General features: G+C 35.7%; 2 protein-coding genes across 2 annotated transcripts in view; one reads left to right on the top strand and one right to left on the bottom strand.

The window, feature by feature from the left end:
* LOC139127962 (echinoderm microtubule-associated protein-like 2) overlaps nt 1-25819 on the top strand; it is an 89750-nt gene that overhangs the window by 38229 nt on the left and 25702 nt on the right. The window lies entirely within an intron of this gene.
* Nucleotides 1078-3276, bottom strand: LOC139127888 (tripartite motif-containing protein 2-like). Its single transcript, XM_070693744.1, has one exon. It carries the CDS (start codon nt 3274-3276, stop codon nt 1078-1080), a length of 2199 nt encoding a protein of 732 aa, XP_070549845.1.

The raw sequence follows: 25819 nt of genomic DNA, 5'->3' as shown, positions 1-25819 counted from the left end.
CACCTCTCATTTGTAGTATGGTATAGAAATTCAAATGTAATCATGTTATTTTCCAAGTGGATGATAAATTCAATTATAATATTGCAGGCTATCACTGGGTCGTTGATTTTTAAAATGCAGAAACAAATTTTTTTTTTTCAGTACAAAAGTCACAAAACTCTCTGCACATATAATAGAGTATAATTTTACAAATGTTATTACTGTAAGCATCAAAGATCAATGTAGTAAAAGTAATACAAAGAAGTATTTTGTATTTTGACTTCGGTTTCACAGAATGGTTGCACAGAAAGTCTAAACTTTGTACCAACAACTCGTCTTGTGAAGTGTAAGGGGAAAACAATCAAAGATAATTGTGTTGTCATAAATGTAATTCAAGTAAAAACTTGTTTAAGGTTTAACCATGCACACTTGATTAGACATGATTTCTTACAAACTGAAACAAATCCACAAAGCTGGTTGTAAAAGTGTTTCATTTATGTACCACGGTGTAACCTGCAAACATATGGAAAACTCTCAAGACGTGCTCCAGATTTATGGAACAGTCTTTCTGTTGGAACTTTGCCAGTGGCCTACGTTGATCACCTTTAAAAAGGGCTTGAAATCCTGTCTCTTTGAGAGAGCTTTTTGATCTTTTTGTTCTTGTTCACTGCCTTAGAACATTACCTTGAAATGGATTTTGGCACTTACTATAAAAATGCCTCTGATTGATTGATTGATTAAATTGTGATAAAGGCTAGTTTATAATTTCTCTCATTTGCTGAAATTGTCAATGGCAAGAAAAACATGACTAGAGGAGTACAACAGATTGTTTTCCTTATGCTACATATAACAAATAAAGCTCAATTTCACAATAATGTCAAAATAATGCATTTTACTGAATTCTTTTATATTTGCTACTATTATGAACCATTATATAAACACGAACTGTAATCATGGAATGGATATATGGAGCAAAAGTTGTCCATGCATTGACTTTAAAGTTTAATCAAAAGATGTAAAGCACTGTAGTACTGGTTGAATATCTGTGGATTTTGCTAATCAACAAAACACAGTGTGGTACAGTGTCCCAGTATTGTGTCACTGTAGAAACACTTTGATGCAGTGGTTGTTGGTATCGGCTACAATCACCCTGCAAGGTACATCATCTGTCAGTGCTATACCAGTGGGCCAGTCAAGGCCATCCCGATCACTATCAATACGACAAGCAAACTTACCACTACTCTCAAACTTCAGTACACTACCAGGATATGTAGTAACATAGACATAATTATCATTTTCAATTGCTATTCCTTTGGGAGATCTCATCTTACCATCCCCACTCTGACAATCAAAGGAATACAAATACTGGCCATCTGCATTGAATACCTGGATACGCTGGTTATAGTAGTCTGCTACAAATACCATTCCAGTAGTTGCTATGACTACACCCCAGGGACGATTGAATTGCCCTTGACCTTTACCTTCTGAACCAAATAATCTAAGGTATTTGCCATGCTGTGTATAAACCCTGACACAATTCTCATTGTCATCTGTCACATAGACATTACCATCTACAGGACTAATCCCAATACCATGTGGAGTTTTCAACTCATTTTGTCCAAAGCATCTGATGACATGTCCATTCTCATCACTTACAACCACTCGATTATTATTATCCAAACTATAATATGTATTATCACTTGATATAGCTATATCACGTGGTCTGAAAGGCTCATGTAACTGTTTGAATTCCAAAATTTTCTTCAACGTTCCTTTTCTGTTGGTTATTTGCAACCAATTATTGTCCCTATCTGCAGTGACAATGTCTCTGTCTTTGTTTATGGCCACACTCAGGGGATTCTTGTACTGTCCCTCAGCACTTCCTTGACTGCCAATGGTCTTCACCAATCCTTTGATGACAGGTATGATGACAGGACAGCCTGGTATTGGTTGATTTCCTATTGTCATGGTAACTTGATATTTTCCATCCAATTGTCCAGCCACTGTAACTCTGTGTGTACCATCTCTGTTATTAGCTACATTGATGTCTTCCCATGATGCATCAGGTTTTCTTACCTCGGCTTTCACTTGCTGTTTTGGGATGACTTGTTTTCCTGTGGAATCTCTGGTTGTGATCAGTAGGTCTGCAGAGTCACCTTTCAGGAGTTGTTTTGGAATGTTTTCAACTGTACACTTTGACATACACACATCAGATTTCAGTATTCCCAGAATTCCATGCCCACTGTACTGATCATGTGGTGTGAATATAAAGTCCTCATGTTCAGTGTCTACCATTGTTTCCATGGTAATCAGTTGCATAATGCGAATGGCAACATCACCCTTTGTAGAGAGAAGTTGAGCAGCATTCCCATAATGCATTAGTGTCTCTATGTAACTGCAAGCACTCAAAATGCTACCATGTTTTAATTCCATCTCATCAATATCTACAGCTGCTCTTTTAATTTTCATTTTGTAATTGTTTTTCAGTTCATCTATGAGTCTCTGCTTTTCTGTCTTTATTTTCTTGATGATTTCTTCTGCTTTCATTCTCACCTTCCTTTCTTCTCTGCTGCACTGCTCTGTAAGATCAGTGTGTATCTGCTTGGCTAGGGTTTTGTTCTTTTCAGCTTCCTGTTCTTTCACTTTCAGTTTGTCCACCATGGTTTTCAATTGTGTAAGATACTCATCTGCTGCATCTTTCAAGTCTCTGTGTTTATGTTCTGGTATGCGGTGTTTGACTATGGTGCAGTCTGTACAGACAGGAACCTGACATGTTTCACAGTAGAATTTGACCTCATTCTGGGTGTGAACATTGCAATATTCCACTGCTTGTAGTGTTAGTGGACTGGTTGACTTTGCTGTTTCATATTCTCCAATGGTCATCAGTTGATGTGTCCGTGTTAGTGGTAGGTTTCTGTGGGCTGTGTAACAGATATGACATAGATAATATCTACACTCCACACATCTGTGAGTTGCTGTATTCTGTTGGCAGCCGTCACATTTGATCTGAGTTCCCTGCATAGACTCCAGTCTTTGCTTGAATACCTCAATCAAGTTGCTCATAAAGAAGTTGCCTTTTATCGCTGGCACTCCTCCGACAGGAAGCTGATATTGCTGTCGACATTCTGGACAGTTTAGAGATCTAGTCTTCTCAACCAGTGTGACTAAACACTGCTCACAGAATGTATGCAGACATGGTAGAGTTTTAGGAGACTTGAACTGCTGGTGACAGATGGTACAACACAGGAAATCTTCACTGATTTCTTTCAAAACTTTACATTCAGAAGTAGCAGCCATTGTGCACAGGTGTGTCAATAAACCAACTTGGAGACAGGTACAGAATTATTGGCAGATAGGACCCCTTAACATGATATTGCAGATACTGTTCACTGTGTCAAATGATCTAGTATTGGATTAAGTTGTGTATGAAGCACATTCTGCTATACAACACTGTACAAACTTAGGGAGTTCTGGGAGACCAAAGCTTACCTTCTGATCAAGGCAATTCAGCTCATGTGAATGCTGCACTTGTAAACAAGGTTGAGTCACTTCAAGAACAATATCTGTGACAGATTTATATGTTTGTGATAATATTGTGGTGATATGTCCAACCAATTTATCAAATACCCATTTGAATAATTTTACATATGATAGAAAAAACTTTGAAATTTTTAGGCTTTTATTCTGCATTGTGCATAAATATGAAAATTTTAACAGACTTTATTCATAAACTATGTGGCGTTTTTGTAGAAGTCAACACCAGGGGCAACAAATCCTTATTTTTCAATGAACTCAATAAGAAACAATTTTGCACAGGAAGAACATTTTGTGGTGCAGTATGTTTATACAATCGTTATTAATCAAAAACTTTCCACTGTTTTAAATCTCTGCCCATTTCGATCATGCTCGATCACTGTATAGAGTGGAGAGACGCAGCTATTTTGTTTGTTTAGACTGAGAGTTGCCATGTCAACAGGTGTCATGTATGCAACATGCTGTCATGCCCTGTGCTCACTACCTATGGTATTTGGAAGTAGATCATGCCATGCAAACAGTAGAATGTTTGCATGCACTTATTAAAAAAATGACAAGTCGAGAACTACAATGGCATAATCGCAGGGTAACATCACAAGATTTGTACATTGATTCTGTACTTAGCTACCGAAATATCCTTGTTCTTCATAACCTCTCAAATTTTTATGTTGGCAACATTAATGCATTGTAGAGGGAGAGTGGCAGCCATTTTGTATGTTCACTTTGTTTACTATCACAATTCAAATATAGTTTGGCAACACCTCAAGACTGATGACGTTTATCATGCATATCTCGACGTTTACCATAAAATATCATGGCTGATATTTTATGGTAAATATCACCAGGATGTAACGCTATTGGCATGGGTATGTAAAAATTGTGTATATTTTCTATGTGTAACAATAACCAAAGCCTGATCCAAACTTCTAACAATTCCAGTTCTTAATCTAAATGAGTTGTAAGACCACAAAGAAAAACAATGTCAACTAAAAATAAATTTGTATAGGAATGTATAGTGTATAGGAATTCCCATGGGCACTAACTGTGCTCCCTTACTTGCCGACTTATTTCTGTTCTCATACGAGGCAGAATTTATCCAGAACCTTATCAAGCAGAAAAAGGTCTCTGTAGCTCGTACTTTCAACCTAACATTTAGATACATAGACGATGTTATTTCAATGAATAACTCTGAATTCAGTAAATATCTCGCTATGATTTATCCTCCAGAATTGGAGATTAAAGAAACTACAGAAACGGCCTCTTCTGTTTCATATCTGGACATTTTACTTGAATTTGACTCTAATGGTCACCTTTCTACTAGGCTATATGACAAGAGAGATGATTTCAACTTTAGTATAATCAATTTTCCACACCTCATCAGTAATATTCCACTCTCACCTGCTTATGGGGTATACATTTCCCAGCTTATACGATATGCAAGAGCATGCAGTTCATATGGTGATTTTGTAGAGAGACATGGCCATCTCTCTTTCAAACTGTTAAATCAAGGTTACACCAGAGCAAGACTTGTCTCTACATTCAAACGCTTTTTTGGCAGGTATCGCAAGCTGGTAGATAAATACAATATCTCTCTTCGACAAATGATCACTGATGGCATCGGTGACATTGGGCCTTAGTGACCACTACCTATCTGACTTACAGATTGATATATGGCGGGTGCCACATGTGGGGCAGGATGCGCTTACTATTTTCGAAACACCTGACATCACTTCTTGGTCTTTTGGCCAGAGGTCCATATATCTTTCTTTCATGAATTTGACTTTGTTTGTACCGTCTATTTACTGTCTGTTCTGTGCTGTTTTGTGTCTATGTTTACAACTATTGTCTTACAAATTTTGACCTAGTGTTATTGGATTATGGATTGGTATGATTGCGATTATTTTGTATTACACTTTTATTGTGTGTGAAATGCTATAAGACAAAAATTTTTCAAGAAGCGAAACAAAAGCTATTAGCGCAGTGATTGACATTTTGAAGTCACAACAAATCAAACTCTTCATAAAATCCACAACAAATACAACACCTACCTAATGATATGGAGTTGAAATTAATCATCATGCAAGGTAGACCAAAATTTATCACGCCTCAGGCAAGCTAGATACATTACCTCAGAACATTCATACAATCCTGTCTTAGAACACAAAGAAACAAACAAGATAAATGTTTACTGTAGATAAGTAAACTTTTTCCTAAAATTGATATCTCTCATAGATATTGTTTTATAAATTCTGCTCATTGCAACCTGTACGTATTGTCAGTAAACAGACAACATCTTCAGGCTGTCGTCAGTAAACCTGACATTTGTAAATTTTACATCAATGTGATAACTCCACTATATTAGCTGTAACTGTTTATGTATTTTCCATAACTTTTTGTTCCATTTTTAGCTACTATAGACTATAGTCTATAGAAGCTATTGGGATGGGTATCCGTCCGGTGTCCGTCGTCAGTCTGTATACGTATGTACCGGTATGTATGTATGTATGTATGTATGTCCGTTTGTGAGGCGTCCGTCCACTCAGATATCTTGAGAACCGCAGTACTTACTGATTTGATATTTGTTGTGTAGATAAAATATATGATTTTGAGAAACTATTTTTATTAATTTTTGATATTGTTGAAAATATGCAAATTAGCACCAAAAAAGGCGTTTTTGGTAAAAAATCTTCTTCATAACCACTGGTCAGACAGCTTTGTTATTTGGTATACAGGTCCCTAGGGATAACCCAACTTAGATTTGTTCAAATTGTGATGAAATATGCAAATCTGTATTTTTACGGATTTTTTTTCCATTTTTGGTCAGGCCATCCTGAAATGAGCTATCAAAGATATCCACCTTCTTCATCAATACATGTGTCACAAAAGGTTATTCTCTACATAACACAGCAGAGTTCTGTCAACTGTTGAGTTGCTTGTTTTTTTCAAAACCGCTGGTCAGACAGCTCTAATATTTGGTTTACAGGTCCCTAGGATGACCTTAGTGAGATAATTTCATACAGTCAGGAAATACTTAATTTTGTATCCATGTCTATAGTAGCTTCAGGGACTTTGGCCCTATGTTTAAAATGCTGTAACTTGTTCTACCAGTACTCATAAAATCCTGTTGAAATACCAAGTATTCATCATGTGAACAATCTGTATATGTGAACTGTCCAATTTTATTTTGACAGCTAAATTTGAGTCTGGACTGAAACTCATTATCAACAATAGTATTGTAATGACTACACCCATGGCAAGTGGAATTGCCCTCGGCCTGTACCTTCTGACCCAAATGACCTAAGGTATTTGCCATGTCGTGTATAAACCCTGACACAATATCCATCATCATCTGTCACATAGACATTGCCATTTACAGGACTAATCCCAATACCCCGTGGATCTTTCAACTCATTTTGTCCAAAGCATCTGATGACATGTCCATTCTCATCACTGACAACTACTTGCTTATTTTTGTCATCTGAATTATAATATGTATTGTCAGGTGATATAGCTAAATCACGTTGTCGTAAAGGCTTCTCTGACTGTTTGAATATCAAGCATTTCTTAAAATTTCCCTCTAATGTGGTTACCTGCAACCTATTGTTCTTTGTATCTGCAGTGATAATGTCTCTGTCTTTGTTTATGGCCACACTCCAGGGTTCATTGTACTGTCCCTTAGCACTTCCTTTACTGCCAATGGTCTTCACCAATCCTTTGATGACAGGTATGATGACAGGACAGCCTTGTATTGGTTGATCTCCTATTGTCATGGTAACTTGATATTTTCCATCCAATTGTCCAGCCACTGTAACTCTGTGTGTACCATCTCTGTTATCAGCTACATTGATGTCTTCCCATGATGCATCAGGTTTTCTTACCTTGGCTTTCACTTGTTGTTTTGGGATGACTTGTTTTCCTGTGGAATCTCTGGTTGTGATCACTAGGTCTGCAGAGTCACCTATCCTGAGGTGTTTTGGAATGTGTTCAACTGTACACTTTGACATACACACATCAGATTTCAGTATTCCCCGAATTCATCCTTACACAATACATCATGTGGTGTGAATATTAAGTCCTCATGTTTAGTGAGTACTTTAGTTTCTATAGTAACCAGTTGCTGACACGAATACCAACATCAACCTTTGTTGAAAGAAGTTGAGCAGTATTCCCATGATGCATCAGTGTCTCTACGTAATTGCATGCACTCTGAATGTCACCATGTTTTAATTCCATCTCATCAATATCAACAGATGCCTTTTTAATTTCCATTTTGTAATTGTTTTGCAGCTCATCTATCAGTCTCGGCTTTTCCATCAGGATTCCCATATTCATACGTAGCACCATTTTTCCGAGGATTCCAATGTACATATGGATCAGCACTAACGTCTCTCCTTTTTTGTGAGGATTTTAATGTCAATGTGCATAATGTGCATGCCCCCTGATTTGGTGTATTAGGATGAAGGTGGTGATATTCGAGTAGGTGACCTGTTGAGGGAAAGGATATGCTTTTAAAAATTTCAAACACTGGATTCATAAAAATATGATTTACTTATAGAAAATAAATGCTGACCTCTCACTTTTATCGGTCAAGGACTGGTGACCCTCCTCTACACCAAATACTTTGCTATTCAATAGAAGAGCCTGATAGTCTTTCCACATTCCCATAGAAATACAATTTTCCAACTAAATTGCCATATCATAACACAGTCTGAACATGAGTGTGTTATCAGCTCGTGCTATACTGGTATGTCACGAATCGTACCAAATCTTTGTATACCCGACTGTGGTTGAGGTTATAAGTGCTTAAACACATTTTAGCATTTAAAGATTTAGTAACAGCAGAGTTACCATGGTAACAAACTTTTGACAACTTTTTTTTGTGTTTCTGTCAAATATAGCAATTTCTGTCAACATCTTGTATTGAATTTTGAAATACCTTGTGTTTGGGTTCTAAGATTGCCATGTCACTGTCAAACTTCCATTTTTATTGCTAAGATATAGATTCTGATGTGAATTTGATCATCAACACTAACAATGCGACACACCTGAACAGTCAATGTTGATAAGCTGAGTACTAGGTATTTCAACAAGATGTGGAAAGTAATATGAGCTAGTAACTGTAACGGTATCTGACATGGGCAACAACAAAAATGAATTGTCAAATTAATTAGGCTTAAACCTTTAAATTTTGTACAGGAGAATAACCCCTGCTTTCTAATTTATTCCAAAAACCAGTACATATACTCTGAAATACACACCCAATGAAGATGCAATAGATCAGTTACATTGAAGTACAGCATTTTTTCATTCAGGAAAACATTTAATTATTTAATGTTGAAAATAATTGATTTTTATCAATTTTTGGAAAATAGTATGGCAGAGCAATGTACAAAAAGAAAACAAAATCTAGCAATATGTGCATATTGTTGTGTAAATGATTTTGTTGTTAAACAATTGCATGAAAAGAAGTAGACATTTAATGATATTAGTTCACTTGATTTCACTTTATAATTGTACAGAAAATCTAATCTAATTGGAACTTTCCCAATGGGTAAATACATTTCTCTTTTGCATCTAAATCATTCGATTTTATAATACTGACGTCTTTAGAATCACTTCAGTCTCATGTCTTCTTTAATTTTAGTGCATGAATGTTGATGAATCTATATTTTATGTGATTTTTTTTGTAAATTTCTTAAACAAGAGATGAAGTAATTTTTAGCTTCTATAGACTATAGTCTATAGAAGCTATTGGGATGGGTGTCCGTCAGACGTCAGTCAGTATGTATGTATGTATGTATGTATGTCCGTTTGTGAGGCGTCCGTCCACTCAAATATCTTGAGAACTGCAGTACTTACTGATTTGATATTTGTTGTGTAGATGAAAAATATGATTTTGAGAAACTATTTTTTTTAATTTTTTGATATTGTTGAAAATAGGCAAATTTATGCCAAAAAAGGTGTTTTTGGTAAAAAATCTTCTTCTTCATAACCGCTGGTCAGACAGCTTTGTTATTTGGTATACAGGTCCCTAGGGATAACCCAACTTAGATTTGTTCAAATTGTGATGAAATATGCAAATGTGTATTTTTAAGGAATTATTTTGTCATTTTTGGCCAAAATTTGACTTACATTGTATGCAATTGTTGTACTGTATAAAACCCTATCAATTCACCGAGAAAAAAATAAGTAATATGATTTTAAATAATTGAATTAATTAGGAAATCATCAAAGCCAAAATAATATTAGAGTAGAATTATCAGAAATGCCTACCATCTTGGAGGATTAAAACATGTAAAGGCAACTTTCCTGAATCCAACTTTGACATATTCTGAACCGTCATTCATTGTGCCCAGTATGTTATCTAAAAGAAATTGCGCAAAATAGTTTGTCATGATAGGGTGGTTCAAATAAATAGAGATACAGAAAGTTCTAATTTCCATTTATGGTTGACTTGGTAAGGATAAAATAAAATTACTTTTTGAGGAAAAAAATAGAGTGGTCAATTAAAAGAGTGGTCAAAGTGATAGGGTTTTTATGGTAAAGCTGGGCTGTAAGATTCCTCATGTGCTATTTATAGCAATTATGCAATCTGTGTAAACAGTGCATTGAAAGTGTTACACGATGCTTTTGATGACCTTGAACTTCTTAAGTTTCAAACATTTGTCTCTTCAGTGTGCTTTCTCTGAGTTCGTACAGTCTCAACTTATTCACCAGAACTAAACCATGTTAATTTGAAAGTTAAAATGTGCTTGGTTATTGGATGAAAATACTGATAAAAAGATAACCAGCTTAAGATTCTTTATAACCTGACAGATATGCTGTTTTTTATGACGAAAATCTTGATTTAAGCAAGTCTTGTTTACTTTAATTAGAATGTAATTAACTCTCATTTATTAGCTACTATAGACTAATATAGTCTATAGAAGCTATTGGGATGGGTATCTGTCCGGCGTGCACTGTCAGTATGTATGTATGTATGTGTATGTATGTATGTATGTATGTCCGTTTGTGAGGCGTCCGTCCACTCAAATATCTTGAGAACTGCAGTACTTACTGATTTGATATTTGTTGTGTGGATAAAATATATGATTTTGAGAAACTCTTTTTATTAATTTTTGATATTGTTGAAAATATGCAAATTTGCGCCAAAAAGGCGTTTTTGGTAAAAAATCTTCTTCTTCATAACCACTGGTCAGACAGCTTTGTTATTTGGTATACAGGTCCCTAGGGATAACCCAACTTAGATTTGTTCAAATTGTGATGAAATATGCAAATCTGTATTTTTTACGGATTTTTTTTTTCCATTTTTGGTCAGGCCATCCTGAAATGAGCTATCAAAGATATCCACCTTCTTCATCAATACATGTGTCACAAAAGGTTATTCTCTACATAACACAGCAGAGTTCTGTCAACTGTTGAGTCGCTTGTTTTTTCAAAACCGCTGGTCAGACAGCTCTAATATTTGTTTACATGTCCCTAGGATGACCTTAGTGAGATGATACAGTCAGGAAATACTTAATTTTGTATCCATGTCTATAGTAGCTTCAGGGACAATGGCCCTATGTTTGTTTTGTTATCACTGCCTCAGGTGACACAGAAAGTCCTGCATTTTTGTTGAATGATAAAAGATATGTCTGATAATAATAATGATATATCTAATTATTTTTGGCTTTATCCACAATAGTAAACAAATATTCATGATAAACTTAAATTCTTGTATCTTTTGTGGAGGCATTTTATTAAACATTTTTAAACATTTTTACCAGAATCTGCAAAAATTTCTTCAAATATACAATGTTGTGTATTTCCTCACCATATGAAATTCTCAGACTAAGGACATCGTAAGGGACCTTCATACCACATATTAAAGCTCTCTGACAAGTGATTTTGAAGAAAACCACAAATGTACCACTAATGACCATAAAAGCTTCAAAAATACAAACTTTCAGATTTTGGCATAATCTGCAGAATTCTTATTTTATGTCATCCTTAGGGATATACTTGTATACCAATTAATGCTGTCTGATCAGAACTTTTGAAGAAGGAAATTTTTGACCAAAAATGACAAAAATTGCCTTAAAATTACAACTTTAAGTTTTTTATCACAATGTTGACAAATTTCAATAAGGTCATCCCTGTGGACGAGTGTATTGAATATCAAAGCTGTCTGACAAACAGTTTTAAGAAGAAGAATTTAAAAAAATGACGATAACAAACTAACACTTTTTATAACAGTTTGAACAAATCTCAGTAAGGTCATCTGGGGGACCTGTATACCAAATATCAAAGGTTTCTTAAGCTGATCCTATTTAGATTTACTCAATTTATGGTGAAATTTTCAAAGTTGTATTTTTGGGGCAATTTTAATGAAAATTATTTGCTAAACGTGCTGCTGATTAGTGGTTAAAGAACAGATGACATAATCTAGAGTAAGGTGTTACTATTTCTGAAATCCATTAAAATATTTAGTGACAAGATAATGAAGTACATTTTCAAATATTGATTTTTAGAAGAATATATATGTCCTGGAGATAGGACAAAATCATTTCAAACAAATAAACTAATTTTGCCAAATACTGGTACTATGGGAGAGTAATCCTTTCTCTCTGATCAAGATTATTCCCTATATCAGTACATGTACAATGAAGTACACAGACACTGATAACACAATGCATGTCTCATTGAAATACTTGTGTTTAATTCACATTAAAATTAGTTGAAAACAATCGATGTGTACCAATTTTAGAGATAGTTTTGAAGAGAAATACACACAAAAAATGTCAAAGAATATACCTAAGTATAGATGAATCTTTGTTTGATATTTGCCTACAATAGAAATATTACTGTATTAGCCCACTTTTATTATATAGTATACAAATTCAAATGTAATTAACTATAATGCTATTGTTTGAGTGGGTAGAGAATATAGATTATTTTTCAGGTTACCCTTTCGTGTTTGTATCTCATAAATGAAATACAGAAACTAAACAAATCATTTTCAAACTATTTTCAGTACAAGTGTCATGAAAATGCAAGATAAATCTATAAATGCCTTGATCAGAGCTATTTGCTTGAAAGGCTGTTGTTAAAAGAAAGACAAGTATTTTGTTTCTCTGTCATTACTACTTGTGATCACAAACTAGCAATATCAATTAATACCATGAAGTGCAAAGAAAGAAAGGCACTTAATCTAAGAATGAAGGATATACATGAACAAAATTAAGTGTTAAACTTGTTTGAGGTTTAGCTTCACTGGATTAAATGTAATTTCTCACGAACTGAAACAAGTTTGTAAAATTTGTTTTGAAGGAGTTTCATTCAACCATAAGAAAAGCAATAGCAAGAAAACCTCCAGTACAAACTGATGTACAGCAATACAACAGAGTGTTTTCATGATGCTGTATAAACTGTTTTAAGCTTAATGTCAAAATAATACATTGTACTTTCTCTTTGTATTTGCTACTCTTATGTACCAATGTAAACATTTACTGTAATCATGGAATGGATATTATTGTAAAATATTGAACAAAAGCTGTCGATGTTGACTTACGTCAAAAAACATGTAAACCAACATAGTACTGGTTGTACATCTGTGAATTTTACTCATGTCAAACAACAAAACGAAATCTGGTACAATTGGTTGTTATGTTATCACTGTACAAACACTTTGATGCAGTGGTTGTTCATCTCAGCTACAACCACCCTGCAAGGTACATCATCTGTCAGTGCTATACCAGCGGGGTGGTTCAGCCCATCCCTATCACTATCAATACGACAAACAAACTTACCACTAATCTCAAACTTCAGTAGACTACTAGGGGTAGAATAGCTACTAGTAGTAGTAACATAGACATATTGATCATTTTCAATCTTGATTCCTTTGGGACGTCTCATCTCACCATCCCCACTCTGACAATCAAAGGAATACAAATACTGGTCATGTGCATTGAATACCTGAATACGCTGGTTATGGTAGTCTGCTACAAATACCATTCCAGTAGTTGCTATGACTACACCCAAGGGACCACTGAATTGCCCTTGACCTTCACCTCTTGACCCAAATGACCTAAGGTATTGGCCATGTTGTGTATAAACCTTGACACAATTCCCCACCCAGTCTGTTACATAGACATTGCCATCTACAGGACTAATCCCAATACCATGTGGAGTTTTCAGCTCATTTTGTCCAAAGCATCTGATGACATGTCCATTCTCATCACTGACAACTACTTGCTTATTGTTGTTATCTAAACTATAGTGTGTATTATCACTTGATATAGCTATATCACATGGTCTGAAAGGCTTCTTAAAGTGTTTAAATTTCAAAATTTTCTTAAATGTACCATGTCCGGTTCTTATCTGCAACCTATTATTGTCCCTATCTGCAGTGACAATGTCTCTGTCTTTGTTTATGGCCACACTCAAGGGATGGTTGTACTGTCCCTCAGCACTTCCTTTACTGCCAATGGTCTTCACCAATCCTTTGATTACAGGTATGACGACAGGATAGCCTGGTATTGGTTGATCTCCTATTGTCATGGTAACTTGATATTGTCCATCCAATTGTCCAGCCACTGTAACTCTGTGTGTACCATCTCTGTTATCAGCTACATTGATGTCTTCCCATGATGCATCAGGTTTTCTTACCTTGGCTTTCACTTGTTGTTTTGGGATGACTTGTTTTCCAGTGGAATCTCTGGTTGTGATCAGTAGGTCTGCAGAGTCACCTTTCCAGAGTTGTTTTGGAATGTTTTCAACTGTACACTTTGAGATTTCAATGTCATATTGAGATTCAAGAATTCCCAGAATTCCATGCTCAGAGAATTCATCATGTGGTCTGAATATGAAGTCATGGTAAGTTTTTGGTTTAGTATCCATAGTAATCAGTTGCTTGATACGAGTACCAATATCACCCTTGGTGGAGAGAAGTTGAACAGCATTCCCATGATGCATCAGTGTCTCTATGTAACTGCATGCACTCATAATGTTACCATGTTTTAATTCCATCTCATCAATATCAACAGCTGCTCTTTTAGTTGTCATCACGTAAGTGTGTTTCAATTCATCTATCAGTCTCTGCTCTTCTCTCTTTATTTTCTTGATGATTTCTTCTGCTTTCATTCTCACCTTCCTTTCTTCTCTGCTGCACTGCTCTGTAAGATCACTGTGTATCTGCTTGGCCAGGGTTTTGTTCTTTTCAGCTTCCTGTTCTCTCACTTTCAGTTTGTCAACCATGGCTTTCAATTCTGTAAGATACTCATCTGCTGCATCTTTCAAGTCTCTGTGTAGATGTTCTGGTATGCGGTGTTTGACTATGGTGCAGTCTGTACAGACAGGTACCTGACAGGTTTCACAGTAGAATTTGACTTCATTCTGGGTGTGAACATTGCAATATTCTACTTCTTTTTGAATTACTGGACTGTGTTGACTTTTGCTGTTTCATATTCTCCAATGGTCATTAGTTGATGTGTCTGTGTGATTGGCAGATTTTTATGAGTCTTAACACAGTTGTCACAGAGATAGTATTTGCACTCCACACACCTGTGAGTTGCTGTATTCTGTTGGCAGCCTTCGCACTTGATCTCAGTTCCCTGCATGGACTCCAGTCGTTGCTTGAATATCTCCATCAGATTGCTCATAAAGAAGTTGCCTTTTATTGCTGGCACTCCTCCAACCGGAAGCTGATATTGCTGTCGACATTCTGGACAGTTTAGAGATCCAGTCTTCTCAACCAGTGAGACTAAACACTGCTGACAGAATGTATGCAGACATGGTAGAATTTTAGGAGACTTGAACTGCTCCAGACAGATGCTACAACACAGGAAATCTTCACCGATTTCTTCCAAAACTTTACGTTCTGGAGCAGCAGCCATTGTGCATAGGTGTGTCAGTGAACCAACTTAGAGACAGGTAAAGAACTCCAAACAAACCAGACCTCTTACCATGGTGTCACATGATCAACTATTGTAGTTAAGTTGTATAACAAAGACATTATATAATACGACACTGTACAAACTCAGAGAGTTCTTGGTGACCTGCTTCCCTATTCATGTGATTCAGGTCATGTGAATGCTACCACCACAGGCGGCCCAGACGAATTGAGTTTTTCTTAAAGGCACTCTTCACGATCCCTGGGATCGCCTTTGTTCTAGTCTGTAAGAGGATTATGGAAGTGTGATAGCCTTTTGTTTTCCATTGAAATTTTAATCTGGTGGGTAAATTTTCTGATGAGACAATCTGGTGCCCACACAGGCCTTTAATGTTTTCTCTATCAGTTCCTCTCCGTTTCTTCATGCTCTGACTGATAGGAGTAAATAAAATAAATTATTATATAACCTAACCTAGCCTCTTGATTCTTTATTTATTTTACACCCCATTACAAGGACGTTTATCTCTCATATACACATCTTGTAATTAATTAGTCAACACAACTAAGTATGCTTATCCATGGACTTATTAGGGATTTTATGGGTTGGTTAACATTTCGAAAGATAGAGATTTAAATGAAAAAGGAAAAGGTATGAAGATGTTGGGAAATGTGTCCGGAGGATGTCCGTAAACCACAGTCCCTCTGAGGGACAGTGCGTAAACCTAGTGGACACTTATATATTCATGATATCCATAAACAAACACTGCTCATTATTCAAAAATAAATGGGAAGTTGGATCGGAAGGAACGCCGGAAATGCGTGTGGTTTTCATTTCCATCTGCACCTGCTTATGGTGTGTATGTGTCTCAACTTCTCAGATATTGTAGGGCTTGTGATTCCTACTGGTACACTGATTTCAACTGAGACACAGCTCATTGGTATCAAAACTAGTGAGACAGGGACACAAATCGAAAAGACTCGTTAGGACTTTTAAAAAGTTCTATGGTCGATATGACGACATCATGGCCAAATATGACACCTCGGTCACTCAAATGATTAGCGACAGCATTCCCGGCTTTAACTTACTACAGTGATTTATATACTGTATCATTTCATACAATATTTACTAGACAATTTTGGGACCAATCCTGACTGGTGTAGCATGCTAGCACTGGGTACGCTTACCCATTCTGGACACCTGGTAGCACCACTAACTGTTGGGGGTTCAGGATGGTCCTACTTAAATTTGTAAATCTCAAATGTCCCATGGACCTAGTAATGTATTACCTTGAATGGAAATGATTATTGGACCAGTTTAATGTCATATTTATTACATGGTAATTTAAGTGCAGTTTTTCAAAAAAATTATTCACGTTGTCGTTTTCGGGGAGTGTATTTGCCGAGTATAATTTACAAACCTCATCTTGATCTAAGGCACCACTGTGAATTTTTTAAACTAGTCACCGACATTTCTCTGCACTAGCTATTATCTCAGTGTCTGCCGGTAACATATCATTATTAAAGAGTTACACGTAATTACGTTCCATCAGTACACGTAGCATGTTTGTCACGTTATACTTCTGAGGTACCACTTGAAAACAAAGTCGGGGATCACTTTGAGAACAATATCTTTGAAAGATTTATACCTTTGTGAAATTATTTGGAGTTATTTTCATTAAAACATTAGAATGGAAAGTTTTGAAAACTATATTGTTGTGACTTGGTCCATTCCTGTGAGGGTATTCAACAGAAAGTTTGAAAGTCACTTAATATGGTGAAAATGCTGGTGATTCCAACAAAGTCTGACTATCTTTTCACAAAATTGAGCAGCTGAACATCGATGTTTTTAGCCCTAATATTTCAACTCTTCAGTTGACATCATCATGCCAATTTACCAACCTGACCATCATCATCATCATCATCATCATTTAGCCTTCACAATCATGTTCAGACTGCGTTATGATGGCAAATAGTTGGCACATTGGCATTTCTATCGGAATATGGAAAGACTATTTTGCTTTGCTGTTGAATTGCAAAGTATTTGGTGTAGAGGAGGGTCATTTGTTCTCGACCAATCAGAATGGGAGGTCAGTATTTATTTTGTGCAAATGAATGGTATATTTCATGCATCCAGTCTTTGAAATTATTAAAAGAACAGCCTCTCCCCCCAGATATATCGTATATTATTTTTGTCACCACGACTACACTTTGATTGGATAGTTTATGAAACACTTGTCCAATCAGAACATTTGTAGAATGTGTACTTGTTTCCTCTGTGACATATCATCATAACATAAATTATAACAGTGCTGCAGATATGATAGACTCAGCTTCCAATTCTAGAAATTTGTTCTCAGTGTGAACTAGACAAGACCTTGGTGTTGACTCAAGTTCATTGTCAGCTGTTTTCTATGTGTGTTATGTGTGAAATATTTTGAATTCAAAGATTCACTGTGCTGTGTAAGCCACAGAGAAAACCATTTGACAGCTGTCAATCAAGTTTGATGCACTAATTGATATGCTGTAGGCTGTGATTTCAAAGCATTGACACATTAAGTGGCAACTCAATGCATTTGCAATCCTTGTAATGTCTTTCTATAAAGAACAATTTTCATGAACTGTCAGGAAGTTCCTTTGAGTCTGACAAAATATTCAAAAAGTTGGTGAATGATTTGGAAAAGAAGTTAAGATTTTTAGTTGGCTCAACTGAATAACTTCAAATATTGGAAATAATCTCATACTGGTAGGATTCACGAATTATCATCTATTGGAGAAATTTTCGAAGACAAAGTATTATCAGCCATCAGGGTCTTCCTTAGAATTTTCAGTTTGTATTTGAATTCTGGTTTCCTCTCAAGGTTTTGCAGACAACAGAAAAGCCTCAATTTCCTCAAATGAATGAGATATGCTTCTGCTCGTGAAGTTTCAAAAGACATGGTTTTGAAAATATTGTATTGATTATCCTTCTTGCCTCAAAAATTGTCTTGACAAAAGTATGTCTTTCTGAATAACTTTCAATCGCATGATTGCTTCATGAAAATAATCAGAAAAAGAATTTGTTTGTTCTCTACAAGTAAGTATTTTGTAAACATAAGTCCATGTCTTCTTATGAAGATATAAAAATTACGAATCAATGAAAGAGTGATGAGAAATGGAGCTTTGGCGTATCATCAGAAGTTTGTTAAAGAGTTTTCAGAGAATAGACTCTACTTTAATCATTTGATATTATTTATGAAATTCAACAAGATTTCAGTGTTATATTTCATTGTTTACAGTCTAAACAGAATAAGCTTTTGTGAATTTATGGTGTCTGTATGACATAAATTGTTTCCAAGTCAGCAACTATGAGTTCATAAAGAGTTTTCAAATTTCAGAAGGTACAGATAGATCTTGTGTGTAATGAACATGTAATAAAAATCACATCGTGACAATCGTACAAAACAGTGAAAGCGAACCTGAATAAGAGGTATAGTTGTGTAGTGTTCTGAATTATACAGTGGAGTAGAATTATAATGACAGATTATTTAATGTGATTTTGATGATTAATTCTTGTATTTTTTGTTTTTCCATTGCTCCAAAGTTTTTGATCTGCAGTCTCTGGCACACTAAGATTTGTTTTTACCAGGTACAAATGCATTACTGTTCTTGGATTATTGAATATTGGTCCTGCCAATGTTTAACATCATTTCCAGTTTTACGTAGTGCAAGATAAATTAAAAACACCAGGCTGCACCATTGTACACATCAATTTCTAAAACCATTTTGTGTGAGAGGGGGATACCTTCCCCTAGGGGTGTCCTCATCATTTGTAAACAGTTTTACCCAGTGCAAAACAATTGAAATACCTCTCTGATTGATATCCTCCTAAAAATCCTCATAATTAATTTTCATGTTATTTTTTGTTCTTTTTACCTGCTACATTATATTTTAGATCACAGAATCATTTGAAAAATATGTAAGGAGAACCATTGCACACATCAGTTTCTCTTGTCATCTTAAATGTAATTTTATAAATTCTTTAGAAGGCTGATTATATGCATAGAATATTGTTGTTCATTTATTGAAGTAAAGGAAATGTGAACTTCATTTCTGAATAATATTCTGGTTACAGAACAGTATTCACAAGGTATCGACGACTGATACATGAAGTAATGAGGACAACTATTTTGGTCTAAGGTGTAAAATATGTAGAGGTTTTTTATGAATGAAACAAAGGCAATGGCAATAAAGACAACAAATGCTGTTTGAGTTTGTAATGGCAGACAGCTAAAAATAAAGAATAACAAACAACTTAACCAAAGGAGGTAAATTGAAAACTGACACTGGCACAAAAACTATTGCATTTATGTAAAACACAAACAGATTTGTAGATTAAATTTATCACAGTCTGAAAATATTCTTAAAGTGTGTTGCAAGTTTCAATAAATCTCGAAAAAATCCTATCTAGTGCTTCTTCACATTTTCTGAAAAATTTCATATACAGAAATACAAGACCATGCTGTCTCTTTCGTACATAGTGGTGTATGTGTTAAGCTAAAACACCAAAACCACATACAAATTCAAATGTTTTATGTATTCATGTACCAGTACATATTTTCATCTCACAGCACAGGTTGATGAAACATGGATCAAAAAGTTAGCCATGCATCAGTTGACTTAAATAAAAAGATGTTGCTCAATATATATGTACCCAGTTTTTTCATCATCAGTTTTGTTATGTATATTTTACAAAGAGCTTATGGTATGTTGGCAGTGTCCCTATGTTAAAATTGTATGTTGACAGATCTCTTCTCCTATTGTTCATCAATTCTTTAACCCTTTCACCACCATGGTTTTTCCAAATCCGTTGTTTTCTATGGTAAAGTTGGACCTGTATACAGGGAACTGGGGTGAAAGGGTTAAAACAATCTACCAACTCATATTCAATCAGCTCCCAACATTCGCACCTTCAGATTTAAGCTTATAAGACTCATTTATGCAAGAGAGATTACGTGTGACCTTGTGTACAGTGCCATTAAACATTGCTGATGGATACTGGGTGCTATATAAATTATATCTATCCTAGGTAGGTTAGGGTAGGGTAGGGTAGGATAAGGTAAGGTATGTAGGTACGTACTGTAGATACCGGTATGTATGTGCGTACGTCAAAAACTCAAAAAGTGCAGCACCTACCATCTCAGTACTAATGCACAGATGCACCCTCACAGATTGGAGATGTGAATTTGTTCACATGAGCATGTCAGTGTCAAAAATATACAAATGAGGAAAAAAATAGGGCCAATGTCCCTGTACCTACTCTATAGACATGGATGTATGGAAGACTTATATAGCGTTATACCAGATATTGTGAGTGCAGAGTCCTCAGACAATATTCGTGCAATGTGGTAAAGAATTGAGTGCAGAAGAATTGTTTCCGTATGGTTCACACCTACACACCCACCGTACGCAGAAATTCATCAATAGCTTGCGGAGAAAAACAGCCAACAAGGCCTACAGTTTCTTTACCATCTCTGTCTCTCACACAAGGTGGAAACCTAGAAAGGTAGTTGGATAAAGAATCTTCAAATGTTTAAGAGCCATTGGACTAGTACATGTTGTTCCTGAGATGATGATTCATTAAATATGCCAAATAGCAATAATTTGATACTGCTCAATGCCTTTCTATGCCAGTACATCTCTAAGACTTGCATGTATGGCAAGTATCATCAAATTAGATGCTTTTTTTTACTTTTATTTGGCTTGAAATCACAATATCTACAGTACTAATTCACCTAGCATAGCAGTCAATTGCTAAAACCCCTTGAAACATTTGTTTCAACAAGCTGGCTAGCAGCTAATATAGCTTCGCTGTGATATTTAGGAGAATTCAGAGGTATAGGTATGAGCCGTATTTTGGAAAACTATAATTAATAAAAATAACATTAGTAATAAAAATTAATTCTCCCAGCCATTTAAAAAATTACCACCGAGATCATAGTGTTGGTCCCATCCAACAAACAAAAAAGAGGTATCCTTATTTTCACTGGTGAACTGAAAGTTTTGTGTTTGCAAAGAGTTTAACATTCAGTTTTTAGGGAGCAGTCAATTTTAACGACCAGTCTTAAATTTCATGAGCAACAGTGAAAATTTTGTGGTCCAAACTTGAAATTTTTGGGTAAGTTTATCAAAGTTTAGTAATACACAGATAAACCAGGAATAAAACTTGCAACTGATGAGAATGAATCTAACAACTTCTCCACTAACTTTCAGATGTTGGACATCAGTGAATTATACAAAGATTTCAATTATTTTTGAGTTGTTTGAGAAGGATGTGTAACATTAAATGTGAAGACTTAGTGGTTCAGATAAAAATGGATAAGTAAGATTGTCAATTATTATACTATTAGTGCAAGATGCGAGGTATAATGATATTCAAATATGCAGATTACATTAATGAGCATTGTTTCGGTATTAAATTTCTATGCTAATGACCCTTAATCAATGTGGAATATTCATTTACCTCGGCTCTTGCATTGTATTATTATAAGCAAAATATATGAAAGTCAACATTGTCCACTGCAAGTTTAAAGATGTGATCAAAAGCATTAAACCACTGGTCATTCATCCAATGATTACTGATAAATTTGAACCTTGGACGGACAGATTTATATGGTGTCAGTGGGATTGGTAGTCAAACATTGTTGTTATTCTGTTTGAGTGGTCGAGTGACCTGAAATTGCATCCTTAAAGGGAAACCTAAATCCAGCGAATTTCATCATCATAAGAGACTTCAGGGCTCTAACATCGATTCAAGACGATACTACACAATGTGGTTTGTATCTTGACATGCTGAGTCAGCCTACTATCGCCGGTTTTAACCAGACAAATATTGGCGATTTCGGGACTCTAAAACCGAAGACGAAACTACACAAAGCGTCTCTTATCTTGACATCCCGGGTCTGCCACATCTCCGATATATAACCAATAAATATAGGCAATTTCAGGATATACCTTGTAATATTGATATTAGAAGATACTAGAATGACTTCTTGCCTACTTGTGTCTTGGCAAGCCGGGCTTGAGAAATTGCTGATACATTGTATTCACCCGATTAACATCGGCAATTACGGAACTCTAATATTGACACCGGACGATACTAGATTTACTTGCACTGTGTTTCAGCACGCCGGGTCTGCAAAATCACGGATATTATCCAATAAATATCGACCATTTTGGACTTTAACTCTGATACTATACGATACTTTGTCAAATCATGGGTAAATATCCAATGTATATCGGAGATTTCACCACCTGACCATCCGACTACCTCTGTCTGACTCTTTTTCAAAAATAGCATCCATGGCCGTTGGTCAAGAATCCTGCATGTTTTACGTTATTAGATTTATTCATGCATGAAATACATAATTTTTTGACATGTAAAGCATCTTTTTCATTAAGTGTTCACATGAAACTTTCATACACATTACTATTGGGACTTCATCGAAAGGGCCGATCGGATATCATCGGGAGTTTGGAGGGCCTTGCAGGAAATACATTCTTTACATGTAAGCTTAATACATTTTTACTTGACGATCGGGACTGGGACTGAGGACCGATCGGACATCATCGAGAGCTCTTGCTGTACTTCCACAAAATACATTCTTCGACTACAATAGACGATACTAGATTTTTCAAATGGCTGGCAAATATCCAATATATATCGGAGATTCCATCACTTTACATATCTGATCAAGCCAGACTTCCTCAGTTCGACCCCGACATCGAAAAATAGACGATACTATAGATTTGTCTAATCGCGGATAAATTTATTCCGATATATATCAGAGATCTGCCAAGCTTGACTTACATGGTAACACATACAATCAGTCAATCATTGTGTATCATTCCAAACCAAAACTTAATTTTAAGCGACTGATGAAGAAAACTCTGTTTTAGAAATGTAGTGTTGAAGGATCACAGTGTCACTTAGTGTCTCTAATCCAGTTCGGGGTCTATGCAAGCATAGTGACTCCCTTCCATGGAATCATACACAAAACACAAACAACCAAGATATGAACGATGTGTGGAGATGCTTTCCCATTATTACATATCTTGGTTCAAATTGGTATGGTTTGATTTCAGTTGAGGAAAAGTAATACCGGTACTCGATGTCAGAAAAATCGCTGTCCGACCTCTCAATAGTCGTCTTATGAACGGGCTGAACTGTTCACAGTACTCCTCCAGCTGCAAGCTCCAATCGTCTGTATCGCCGATGACGTCACGCACGCTCCTCCCATGAGCCCTTTCGCGCCCATGGAATTCAGAGCTCATTTTCATAAATGTCATCTACTTCAACTTCTCTTTCGTCGCGCCGTAGTCATCAGCACGTGCAATTATGTTGCAAATTTAAGCTGCATTTTATTCAAGGGTTCTATCAGAAGGTATAAATGATGAAATTCGCTGGACTTAGGTTTCCCTTTAATTGCTCATCATATTAATCCTATGTATGAGTTGCACTCGGCTGGCCCCATGTTGTGATGATTTACTTAATAATCATTAAATGACTGACAGCTGTGTGTATGTTTACTTATGGAACTAAGTCAAATGTACTGGAGTCTGTATTCACAGGGTTGATCTTGCCATCTGGTATTCTTGTGGATTCAAATCCCTTAGCAGTGTTTCGGTTTTGTCCATGAATATATGCCCACTATATCAAAAATAATGTCACATTTGTTTTCTTGATCAAATTTTACCACAAATTGACACAAAAAATGACTACATTAGTTTCACGTTTTCGAAAACTGTCTTACAAGTAACCAGGGTTGGTATAGGTCATTTAAGGTCTGAGACATTGGCTCTAAAAAAACAAAATTATGGGTTCCCTCAAGTTTGAACAAATGATTTGGCTAAGGTCATCTATAGGCACTAGTATACTGAAATACAAAGCTATCTGACAAGCAGCTTTGAGAAGAGGCATTTTTACCAAATCGACAAAATTTCTCCAAACAGGCGAAATTGTGTATTTCCACACCATATGAAATTCTCAGACTAAGGACATCGTAAGGGACCTTTATACCACATATCAAAGCTATCTGACCAGTGATTTTGAAGAAAAACACAAATGTACCACAAATGACCATAAAAGCTTCAAAAAATACTACTAACTTTCAGATTTTGGCATGATCTGCAGAATTCTTATTTTATGTCATCTGTAGAGACATTCTTGTATACCAAATATTAATGCTTTCTGATCAGAACTTTTGAAAAAGAAGATTTTTGACAAAAATGACAAAAATTGCCTTAAAATTACAACTTTAAGTTTTTCATCACAATGTTGACAAATCTCAATAAGGTCATCCCTGTGGACCAGTGATCTGAATAAAGCCCATTTTATTATTTTCTGTCATTTGCTGAAATTGTCAACGGCAAGAAAACTCTGAATTACGTATTAATGTAGGGGCAATGCAACACAGCATTTTCCCTTTGCTACATATACCGTATAAAGCACAATTTCACGATGATGTCAAAATAATGGATTTTTTACTTTCTTTTAGTATTTGCTACTCTTATGCACCAATGTAAACATGTACTGTAATCATGGAATGGATATATCATCATGAAGTATTAAACAAAAGTTATCCATGCTTTGAGTTTTAGCCAAAAACATGTAAACCAACATACGTACTGGTTGTACATCTGTCATTTTGTTGATTAACAAAACACAGTCAGCAGCGATTTATTTTGATGTTTCTCACTGTACAAACACTCTGATGCATTTCCTGTTGGCATCGGCTACAACCACTCTGCAAGGTACATCATCTGTCAGTGCTATACCATGGGGTGGTTCAGCCCATCACTATCACTATCAATACGACAAACAAACTTACCACTACTCTCAAACTTCAGTAGACACTACTAGGATATCCAGAAGTAACATAGACATATTGATCATTTTCAATTGCTATTCCTTTAGGACATTGTCTTGTATAACCATTCCAACTCTGACACTCAAAGGAATACATATACTTGTCATGTGCATTGAATACCTGGATACACTTGTTATTGTAGTCTGCTACAAATACCATTCCAGTACTTGCTATGGCTACACCTGATGGACGATTGAATTGCCCTTGACCTTTACCTTTTGACCCAAATGACCTAAGGTATTTGCCATGTTGTGTATAAACCCTGACACAATGTCCTCCCCTGTCTGTCACATAGACATTGCCATCTACAGGACTAATCCCAATACCATATGGATCTTTCAACTCATTTTGTCCAAAGCATCTGATGACATGTCCATTCTCATCACTGACAACTACTTGCTTATTGTTGTTATCTAAACTATAGTATGTATTATCACTTGATATAGCTATATCACATGGTCTGAAAGGCTTCTTAAACTGTTTGAATTCCAAAATTTTCTTGAATGTTCCCTCTCTTGTGGTTATTTTC

This window comes from Ptychodera flava, unplaced genomic scaffold (assembly GCF_041260155.1).
Source record: "Ptychodera flava strain L36383 unplaced genomic scaffold, AS_Pfla_20210202 Scaffold_39__1_contigs__length_1403739_pilon, whole genome shotgun sequence".
Taxonomy (NCBI): Eukaryota; Metazoa; Hemichordata; class Enteropneusta; family Ptychoderidae; genus Ptychodera; species Ptychodera flava.
Note: the sequence above shows the minus strand (reverse complement) of the source record. Positions and strands in the feature narration are given on the sequence as shown.